Source organism: Protopterus annectens, chromosome 4.part0 (assembly GCF_019279795.1).
Source record: "Protopterus annectens isolate FY-2018-M chromosome 4.part0, PAN1.0, whole genome shotgun sequence".
Lineage (NCBI taxonomy): Eukaryota > Metazoa > Chordata > Ceratodontiformes > Protopteridae > Protopterus > Protopterus annectens.
The window spans coordinates 1255218922-1255230584 of NC_056733.1; the positions used below are offsets into that span (position 1 = coordinate 1255218922).

Below are 11663 nucleotides of genomic sequence, written 5' to 3' on the forward strand. Positions count from 1 at the left end.
ATCTGGGTGTTGTCATCGAGATTCTTGACATAGCTATAGAATGCTCTGTGGTTGTCCTTGGAATTAGTGGCAATTTTGTTTTCGTAGCTAGCTTTGGAGGATCTTATAAGGGATCTCAGCTTCTTACCAAGGCTGACCAGGGAGCTCCTCCACTCATGGAATTTTACTCTCTTTTGCAACAGTTTCTTCCTTCTGTTGCTCAGTTTGTTTATGGCAGGGGACCACCAGATTGGCTTCCTTTTTTTGGAGGATAGCGTCTTGGTTCTGTTTGGGATAGCACAATCCATGCACTTGTGTAAGTGCTTATAGAGTGCATTTGTGTAGGATTCAGCAGTTGTAACTGTATTGTCCATCTGCATGGGTTTCATGAAGGTCACCACTTCTGTCTTAAAAAGCATGAAGTTGGCTTTGGAGAAATTTTTTACTGTGGTTTCCTTAATGGGGGGGGGGGGGGGCGGGATGTGGATATCAAGGGTGATTAGCTTATGGTCGGATTGGACCAACGAGGAGTTGACTTCAGGTGTGGAACACCGGTCACTCATGTTGGTAATGACTAGGTCTAAGATATTGTTGCCCCAGTGGAGGTGTGGATAAGTTGATCCAGGGCATTGGAGTTTATGAATTCCAGAGTTGGTACATGAGTAGTTGTCACAGTTAATGGTGGGGTAGATGAAGTCGCCCATTATTAGGGTGTTTGGTTGAACCCTAATATTTTCCAGTACGTCAAGAAAAGAGAAGTGGGAATCCTGGGGCATGGTGGGGGATCTGTAGCAAGCTACAGTTTGGATTGCAGTTTTGACCAGAGTTAGTTGCACTTGGATAACCTCGGATGCATTATGCTGAGCAACTAGCCTGGAGGTGTGGATATCCTTAATGAATATGGACACACCTCCACCTTTGGTGTTTCGGTTCTCCATTTTAAGAAGTGCCTCGAGTGAGTGCATTTTGAGATTTAGACTTCTAGCATTGAGTAGCATTACCCTCAGTTTTTGCTTGACTGTTCCTATTATGGTGGTGAATTTGTTATTTGAACCTTGCCTAAAAAAGGAACTATAGGCAAGAGCCTTAGCCAGTATTCGGAATCCCAGGGGTGACAGGTGCAGGCCATCTGTGGCAAAGCATCGTGGTCTGTCGACCATGTCATTCCAAGCAGACAGAAAGTGGATCCCCTTAGAATGACACCAGAAGCTTAGCCAATTGCTGAAGTCAATCATTTTGTCCTTGTACTGCGGTATCATTCCGGGCGATGGCAGAATGCTACTCAGGGCTAGGGTCATACCTGCCTGGGCGACAAGATCGGAGAGCTCTTCCATGTAGTCCAGGGAGGTACGTCTCAGGTCATTCACACCAACATGGACAATGACAGAGTCATATTTGTACTTGTTGTGGAGTGACCTGAGTGCGTGGGTTATGTGGCGGATCCTGGCACCCAACAGGCAGCTGACAGTAACCTTCTCCTTATTTAGCCTGGTGAGTGGAACATCAGTGTGTCTGACTATAGAGTGATCTATGACTAGTTGTTTTGCCTTATTGGCTGTGGTTGAGTGGCACACTGAGTCTGTGGGCTATATGTCATTTGGGTTGTGTTGGGGGATGGATGTTGTTTGCGTTTCTGCTTTGGAGGTCTCTGTTGCTTAGACAGATTATTATTGAGAGCCTCCGCAAATGTTTTTGTATTACTATGTGTGGATTTTGGTGGTGTAGATTTACTGAGACTATGTGATGAGTGTGTTGTGGTACAAATGTTTACCTTCTCCTCATGACTATCAAGTTCAGTCTTGGTTGGAGAGAGCTTTACCTCCAGTTTGGCTAGATAAGTGCATCTCTCACAGGTTGTAGTGTTGGGTGGTAGGAGGAGAGGGTTGTCTGTGTACATGAGGCAATTTCTACATTGCCTCAAGATGCCCAGATTCATCAGACAGACAGGAGAGAACACTGGATGCTGACCCTTGGACATGCCTGAATAAAAACTATTTTCCTCTAGATAAGTGAGGAAAGTGAGTTTAAGAGCTGTTTTTCTCTAAGCAAGTGAGAAAAATAAGTACAAAAACTGTTTTCCTCTAGGTAATGAGGAAGATTGAGTGCTATAGTAATTAGTAGCTTATTTAGTGCTTACAAGTTCTGAACAAGTGCTGAGCATGAATAAGCAAATTTAACTGCTAAAACTAAGAATCTGTATCTGCACTAGACGAGTTACAGGACCGAAACAAGTGCAAATGCAGGCTTTCAAATCAGAAAGTTGAGAGATTTAAGAGATTGCCCAAACGGCCAATAACTACAATTTCTGGGCCAGAACCACTCCTTATGTGGTAGACAGGTTACCTAGTGCTTACCACTCCCACTGATAAGCTAGAAGGCTTCCCTCCAACACAGAAAGACTTGGGGGGCTCAGAAGCTTATATACAGTCGTCCTGGATACAACAAATCTGTATCTGGAACACTAGTTACAGGAAAGGTAGGAAACAGGCTTACAGTTTTTTTTTTTTTACAGAAAAGTAGCAAAAACAGTAGTAAAAACAATTCACATGCAGTGCAAGCTAGCACACGAGTATGTATCAATATTAGTCCAAACACAGTTTAAAAAATGCAATTAAATTAAAAAGGACTAAACACAAGTGCAGAAAGAGTTTTTTTAAGTAGAATGTGGTAAAGAGATGGGACTGGGGGAGTGTCCCAGATCAAATCTACAGTGGGCGGGCAACTGCAAAAGCCACCAAATTTAAACGACAAGCCAAAAATAGGGAGGATGGGTGGGGCAAAACGAGATCTAAGCAACAACTAACAGTACAAACTCTAAAACTCAAAAAATATACTCAGCTCTGTATATTTGCAGATCGGTCTCTCAGAACAGTGAGACAAAAGTTTCAACAGAGATCTAAGCAACAATTAAGCTCTATAACTTTCTTGGGTGGCATAAGCTATGGAACCTTGCTGGCTATGCTTATGTAGGCCCTTGGGCCAATAGCCTAGTACCTACCTATGAACCTATAACCAAAAAAAATATACTCAGCTCTGTATATATGCAGATAGTCTGGAAGGCAGTCTTTCAGAACACAGGTTCCAGCAACTAAATGCAGGCTGTTACTAACATGTCAAATTAAGTGATCCTTGAGTTAGATAACACACAAGCTGTAAAAAACAGTTATACCAAATAAAGACATGGCAGAAAATGGGGGGGGGGGCAGTTTCAACAGAGATCTAAGCAACAACTAACAGTACAAACTCTAAAACCCAAAAAATATATTCAGCTCTGTATATTTGCAGATCAGTCTCTCAGAACAGGGAGACAACAGTTTCAACAGAGATCTAAGCAACAATTAAACTTTATAACCAAAAAAATATATACTCAGCTCTGTATATTTGCAGATAGTCTGGAAGGCAGTCTTTCAGAACACAGGTTCCAGCAATTAAATGCAGGCTGTTACTGATGACCCATCCTAATGCCAAATTCTTCCTCTCTATACAGTGACATCAATAGTCTTGTGAGTTGCATTACAAAATCATGCAATATAGAACTTGATGGCTTGGCTTATGCAACATGCCTTACCTTCCACTGCCCTTTTAAAAAACACCTTGCAGCTGCCACATGTGAGAACACCATAATGGCACCCAGATGCTTCATCTGAACAAACGAGACAGACTTTGGCTGGTGGTCCCGGGGATGGCGAGGTGCCACTGGGAGGGCTATTTGAATTGATTTTCATTGCAGTGCTAAAATAAAGAAAAGAAAAATAAATAACCATGTAGAACACACTTTTTTAATTAAAACGTTTTCTACCACAATTTTATGCATTAAAATATGTCTTCTAGTATAACACATGATCTAATCCTTCAAAACAGTACATTTTACGTTGTCAAGACAGCCCAAGCAAAGTAAATTTTATTTATTTATTTAACATTTGTTAACCGGGTTAGTCTGTCTGAGCTTTTGGCTCATTTTCAGCAGAGACCCGGGGAGAAAAGCTCCTCAGGGAATACAATTTTAAAAACAATAACAATCAGCAGATGAATATGAGACTTGTTACAATATAATTTTAACTGCTTTGTGCAAAATAAATTAATAGGAAAAAATTTTGAAACCAGTTACATATCCCTTAAAATGAGTAGCACCTAGTTGTTTTGGAGTTTAGAAAAAAAGGAATATTCAAACATCTAGTTGAAGGTATAAGGGAAATAGAGTAGAGGTGACCTTTTAGACAGACTAGATAAAGTAGGTTATTTTGAAGCTGAATAAATCAAGATTGGTTAGAGACGGAGGAAGGGAAATGGTGGAAGAGGTAGGAGTACAAGGTTAGAGATACATTTAGGGCAAGGTGGTGAAATAGGTGGAAGGATAGTGGTTTCAGGGTGGATGGCTACAGTGGCAAGACCTTTTTTTTGAGGTATTTTCTTATGGCTAATTTGAAACTCTTGCTATGGTGAAGGGACTTTATTTCCAAGGGGAATTGGTTCCAGGATGTATCTGGGTTATAGTTATAGAGAAGACATCCTATTTTGATTTTGGGTTTGTAGATGTGTAATAATTCTTGGTCTGAGCTGCGTAGAGTCCTAGCAGGGGAATATTTAGATATGATGGAGGAGTGGTTGGGGCAGAAGGAGGGTAAGACAGAGGATGGAGTGAATGATTTGTAGTTGATATAGTTGGAGCAGATGAGTGAATTCTAGCCAGTCTGGTTGCTGGAGTGCTAAGTAGTGATGTGACTTGCAGGTTTGGTTCGTTGCAAATCTGGCAACCTTGTTGTAGGTAGTTTCAACTTTGGAAATAATTGTAGAGTTTAGGTTTGTGAATATGTGACAGCTGTACAGGAGTGTTGGAAGTAGTAAAGCATGAGAGAGAGGTTTTCGGGCTGTGTTGGTTAAGTATTTCTTGTTGCGGAAAAGGTGTCCCAAGTTTCTGATAGTTTTTTTTTAAAAGAGTTAGTAATATGTAGATCAAACTTAAGCTGATCATCTATTGTGACACCTAGCAATTTAGTACAAGGTTCAGCTGAGATGGTGGTGTTGTTGCTAGATTAAATGGTAAATGTACTTTTGAGTATGGTGAGGTTTTTGGGGAGGAAGAGTAGGAGCTTAGTTGTTTTGGATTAAGTATTAGTTTGTTGTCAGTAAGCCAAGTATCAATGGTGTGGAAGGATGCCTGGGTAGTTGAGTGGTGGTCAGTTGGGTTGTCAGCAATGGTTATAACAGTTGAGTCATCAGCATATTGCACAAGTGATGACTGAGGACAAGAGGAGTAGAGCAAGTTGATGAAAATATTAGTGGTCCAAGTATGGACCCTTGGGGGACACCCATTTGTACAGTGAGAGGGGAGTATAGTGCAGAGAGCATTTTAACTGATTGCTGGTGGGTAGAGAGATAGCTAGAGAACCAGGAGATAGTAGGGGGAGAGAAGTTTAAGTTAGTGAGTTTGTCAAGGAGGACAAGGTGAGAGTGTCAAAGGCTTTAGAAAGGTGAAGGAATAGAAATATGATATTCTACTGAGAAAATCAAAGATCCTCTTGGTGGTTGAAGGACTGCAGGCAGCTGACCAGACCAAAATAAGGTAGTTAATTTTACATGCATATATAATTCAGCAGGTTGAGAAAATGTTACTGTGCACTATACAATTTAGCATTAATATATTAAAGAACATTAAAACATTCAGTCACAATAACTTTCATTAATCAAACAGCACATAAATTATATACTTATCTGAAAAAAAACTGAACCTCTACAATTAGGTAGAGATCAACTACATGTACAGATTAGACAACCTGAAAAGTAAAATGTGTGATTAGAATTGTGCCTTACTGACAGGCTCAGAGATGTAGCCAAAAGTTCTACAGTAATGTGCTATGAGCGCATGTAAATTCAAAGTCAGACAACTGGTACCGGATTGTGTGGTCAGTGATCAGAAGTCGAAAAGCATGTGTGTGCATGCATTCACACACACACACACACACACACACACACACACACACACACACACACACACACAAATTCCCTTTGAACCATAATTATACACACCTTGAATGCTTAGGTAAAGAAGTAACACATACATTGAAACTCAGACCTAGCTTTCTTTCTTTACTGGCCTACTTTATTTATGCTTCATAGTACACAAGTCACAATCTTCTTCTTTCAGCTGCTCCCATTAGGGGTCGCCACAGCAGATCAACCGTTTCCATTTTTTCCTGTCCTCTGCTTCTTGCTCTGTCACACCAACCACCTGCATGTCCTCTCTCACCACATCCATAAACCTCATCTTAGACCTTCCTCTTTTCCTGTTACCTGGTAGCTTCATCCTTAGCATCTTTTTCCCAATATACTCTGCATCCCTCCTCAGCACATGTCCAAACCAGCACAATCTTGCCTCTCTGGCTTTGTCTCTAAACCTTCCAACCTGGGCTGACCCTCTAATATACTTATTCCTAATCCTGAACATCCTCGTCACACCCAGTGCAAATCTTAACATCTTCAACTCTGCCACGTCAAGCTCTGACTCCTGCCTTTTTGTCAATGCCACTGTCGCCAACCCGTATAACATAGCTGGTCTCGCTACCCTCTTGTAGACCTTCCCTTTCACTCTTACTGGTACTCGTCTGTCACAAATCACTCCTGACACTCTTCTCCACCCACTCCATCCTGCCTGTACTCTCTTCTTCACCTCTCTTCCACAATCATCATTACTCTGAACTGTTGATCCTAAGTACTTAAACTCATCCACCTTCGCCACCTCTACTCCCTGCATCCTCACCATTCCTCTATCCTCCTTCTCATTCACACACACATATTCTGTCTTAGTCCTGCTGACCTTCATTCCTCTTCTCTCTAGAGCATATCTCCACCTCTCCAGGGTCTCCTCCACCTGTTCCCTACTCTCACTACAGATCACAATGTCATCTGCAAACATCATAGTCCACGGGGACTGCTGTCTGATCTCGTCTGTCAACCTGCCCATCAAAGTACACAAGTCATAATAACACATTTAAAAGATGGAATAAAAGTAATGCTATTAAAATTGGAAAATAATAAACTTACAAAAATGATTTTTATACTATTGTTTATGATTTACATGGCTGGCTATACACACAAATGAGATGCATAAAAGTCGAACTTGTAAGCATGACTGACAACAAATATATACGAAATAAATGCTATGCACTACACAGCTGTACAACAGTCTCCGTTTTGTAGAGACAGAAAAATCGATTAACCCTTTTATCGCTTTTATCTCTGCTTCCAAACTGCAAAAGGAAGGACCTGGAACACAGACCTCCTTATTCTTGGGAAATCTTTTGGGGTCCTTCTCTGAAGAGGTTTCCTTCTTTTGTTTCTCTTAACCATTATACAATGTTTTCCTTGCAAGGGTAACAAAAAGACAAACATAACAAAGTCCCCTGGATTTTTTTTTCTCACGCTGCCTCAGCAGATTGTATGGTTTCATGCTTAAATGAGCAAATGTCACATTCCTCACAAAGGAAAGAGGAACAGTAATGCACTTAATTTCAGGAACATTTACCTAGTAATAATGCACAATTTACTAAATCAGTAAAACTATGCAACCATGGACATTTTCCAATTGAAAGAACAAGCAATCTTCAGCAAAGTTTTGTTTATTATCCTGTCCTTTTAATGTTATCTTCAGTATTTCCAAATTACTCTAATAATGTAATTCCTTGTTGACCCTGTGTAGGATGGCAAAAGATGCAAGGGGGCGTAATAAGCAGACACCATAACATTTACAGCACCCAAGGATACGTACATACAAAAGATCACATTTATGTTAAAATGTGAAATGTATCATTAGTGACACGTGCATAAAATGCCTTGGAAATTAGTGTTGAGGTTTAAGGTGATAAGCTGCTAATGAACTTTACTTTGTAGTCCACAGTTTGATCCCCTCTCACTCTGTTTGCTATATCTCCAATCAAGTCACTTAAACTACTCCATGTCACCTGGTCACCCTGAAAAGGGACTTCTGATTGGTGCATCTACTCAATTAACAAATGGATAATAAATAAATACATACATACATACATTCATACAAATCTGTCTTGAATCCATGAGTACAGCCATTAGCAGAGAGCAACAAAATCATAAATCACAACAATTTTCACTTTTAATAAAGCTACGTCTTCTCAGAAATGCTGCTGAAAACATTTATTATCAATATGAATATGGATCAGAACTATTTGCTTTTGGCCTGAAAGGAGCTATTAAGATCCTGATCCAACACAGGAACTGCGAAGTTCTTTTCTTGGATGACCTTTTACTACATTATTTCTTCATGAAGAGAATTGACTAAATGGGAAAAAAAGAAATCCACAAGTAAATATAGTGGGTAAATAGTTAAAAGTCTGATACAACAAATGATGTATTGCACCAGTAGCATAAAACAAGGGGGACGGAGAGATCAAGCATAGGTAAGTATGTATGCAGGTGCCTGCAAAATAAGACGGCCAGATGCAACATAAAAATAACAAAACTTAAGGGAAGATATCAGACTGAAACACCAGAATTTCAATGTAAAGAACTGTTCTACAGTAACATTTACATTATTAACATATAACATTCTTCAGCTGTTCCAGTTGATAAATTAGTGGTTGTACTACTGAACCAAAGGAGAACTTGTACAGCTGTGTATTACTAAAATTACTGTGGTTTGTGCAAAAAAGTCTACAATTTCTTAAATCTGCTATATATTCTGGCAAATCTGGAATAGATTTTGTAAGTGTTCCTGCACAAAGTATATAATTGTCAAAGTATGTAACTGTCTTGTACAAATGTATACAATTGTCAAGTTACTCTCTCGTATGTATCTATGGAGCTTTTCTCCCCGAGCCTCCGCTGAAAATGGACCAAAATCCAGTCAGACTATCCCGGTTAACAAATGTAAAATAAATAAATAAAAATAAATACATTTGGTAGGATACACACTCATCACAGATAAGACTTTAAAGTAATGACAAAGAAAGGCAAACAAGGACAAAATTTGTGAGTAAATCTTACTATCAAAGATCTAAACTCTACTGTAATAATTGTTTCTGAGGGTGTTACATTTGATCCTGTATAATGGTGCAAATAAGAAAGGACAAATCTTAACTCCCATCACATAAGTTTTCAGTCAGATTAGCCATAGAGTACATAGCACCCTTATTTGTTAAAGTACTTGATCAAATTAGACAATATGGCATAACAGTATAAATGAAGGAAGGAATTAGATTAAATCCCCTCAAGCTATGCTCAGTCTTGCAGAACTTATTTAGGGTAAACGTGTCCAGTCTTTAGCACTCTAACTTGGTTTTCTTTGACTCTGTTTGAATGTGAGTACCCCGTGATGACTACACAAAGGGGAAGTGTACTCTTGCTAGAATATCAATGGTGAGATTGCAAAGCAATTTATCCACAGGGCGGAATATAATGCCAGCTTCACAAATGTAAAGTTTTTGGGAAGACAGGCACAAAAAGTCAAAAATCACACACACACACACACACACACACACACACACACACACACACACACACACAAATACATATTCATTAATCTAGCAATGACGACAACACAGGCTATAAAATAATAACTGCATACTTTACCTGTTGCACACACTGTATATTCAACTTAAACACACTCACATGCATACAGCTATCACCCCAGAGTAAACAAAGACATGAACACATTACAGCACACACACACATGCACACACAAAAAAAATCTACCTCCAATCTGACATACTACTCATCAAGTTTGTTCCCTAAATAACACACTTCCTGATGTTCACGTTGGCTTGAGAACATGCACAAGTAAAACCATTATGGTGACTGAGCACATTGCTTCACCATGGACACATCAAACTGGTTGTAGCCATCCAAGAGTTTGTTAAACATTCAATACCTTAGTACTGAAACTCAAATAAGGCAAAAGAAAACAAAACCACTTGTAACAGGTGGCAACATCACTGTTATTCTGAAACTGTAACATGCCTAGATTCAAACTAATAATGAATGACGAACGGATTCATCTTAACTTGCGGAAATTACCATAAATGAATCCCCTTAAAACAGTACCTGGTTAGGAATAAGAGTCAGCACCTTAAGACTGCATTCCTTGGATAAAGGTAATCTTCTCAAAGGAAACTGCCTTAAACTCTACTATGTGTCGTTGGTCTTTGCATCTAACCACCCAGTCTTTGCATAAGTACTGCTATTTGTTTTTTTTTTTTATTTTTTTTTATGTGTGAACTAAATTTAAAAGAGATGACACACATTACACATCAAATCATTACTTGTACCTCATTCATTTCTCTCACAACAAACATCCATACATAAGCAATGCTGTTCTTAAACACCAAGTGTAGATGCTTGGTGGCATATATTAGCTACCATTTTTTCATCAAGTTCCAAGCTGAAATCGGCCAACTGTACCGGCAAGCACAGGCTTCTTCAAAACTCATAACGGTCATTTTATTTTCTGTTTACTCTCTAATTTTGCTGTTCAGATAACTGGAATTGGAAAATGATGGGTTATCTACCAAAAGTTTTACAGCAAAGCTCTGAAATGTAACAAAAATGCTGCACTATTTTAACAACTTGCAAAAATGAGACTTGATATTGGTCACATTGGTTCTTGCCTAGTTCTGCTGTTTGAAATTACAAATATCACAGAGGTTGACTTGTGGTTTCAAGTTTCCTGAGCCAAAAGGGTTAGTGCCACAATGAAGCCAAGACGGACAGGCAGCCTTTTACAAAGCTGCAAAATATGTACTTGTCTTACAACATACAATTTAGAACCACACATCAAAAATATGTCTTTACAATTATGTTTCCCTTCTGAAATCATAACTCCCCTTTCTCTGGTTTGCAAAACACAGTTTTGTGGCAAACTACATATAATGTACTGTAGACGCATAACATTAATGCAGCAAATAAGACATGCTCCTTTATAATCAAGGATAATGCAACATCAATAGCCATAAAATCCAAGCTGCAAGACCAAAAGAAAAATGAAAGTTATCTACACCATACAGCTGATCTGTTCAGTGAAGTATAAAAGGGATGCATTGTATGATAAATTTATTAACTATGAAATTAAATTCTTCAGTACTGGACACTATCAGGTCTGCAGCCCTTGCAGAGCAATTGATCAACACACCGCTCATACTATACAAAATGATGAAGTACAGAGCTTCTGAGGTTTTCATCAAATCTAATTCTCAAATGTTAGAGATAGACGCAGTTACACTTGCTTGTTAGAAATCTGGTGTGCCTAAAATTTTCATGCCCCAATACTCTCAACAGTTAGTTCTACATCCTTTCACAGTTTCATTTTGTGTTTTCTCTTCCAATAAAAAAAAGCAGGCATGTATCTGAATGAGCCAAGGTTCTGCTTTATTCATAACATTCTGTACCAAGCATGGATAATTTTTTAAATTATTTTTGTATTTATCCTTTGTTGACTGGGTTAGTTCCACTAGGCTAGTGGTCTCTTTACAGGGCAGCCCCGAGGTGGTACTTACACCACTCGGGGGTATCTTGTCCAGGGCATCGAGGACCTCCCCCTATGCTTTTCAATAAGTGCCAAGGAATTTTGTACATGCATATGTGCTTCCACCAACTCAAGCAGCTGGGAATGCGCTTTAACATGTCATCCAAAGGATGGCACACTCAGTAGTGAAGCACCTCAA

General features: G+C 39.2%; 1 protein-coding gene across 4 annotated transcripts in view; it reads right to left on the minus strand.

The window, feature by feature from the left end:
- Positions 1-11663, minus strand: part of NR3C1 (nuclear receptor subfamily 3 group C member 1) — a 1023052-nt gene that overhangs the window by 571120 nt on the left and 440269 nt on the right. For all 4 annotated transcript variants that reach the window (XM_044069153.1, XM_044069152.1, XM_044069149.1 and 1 more), the window contains exon 3: positions 3548-3711. In XM_044069153.1, coding sequence (XP_043925088.1) covers positions 3548-3711 — 164 coding nt within the window. The remainder of the gene's footprint in view (positions 1-3547; positions 3712-11663) is intronic.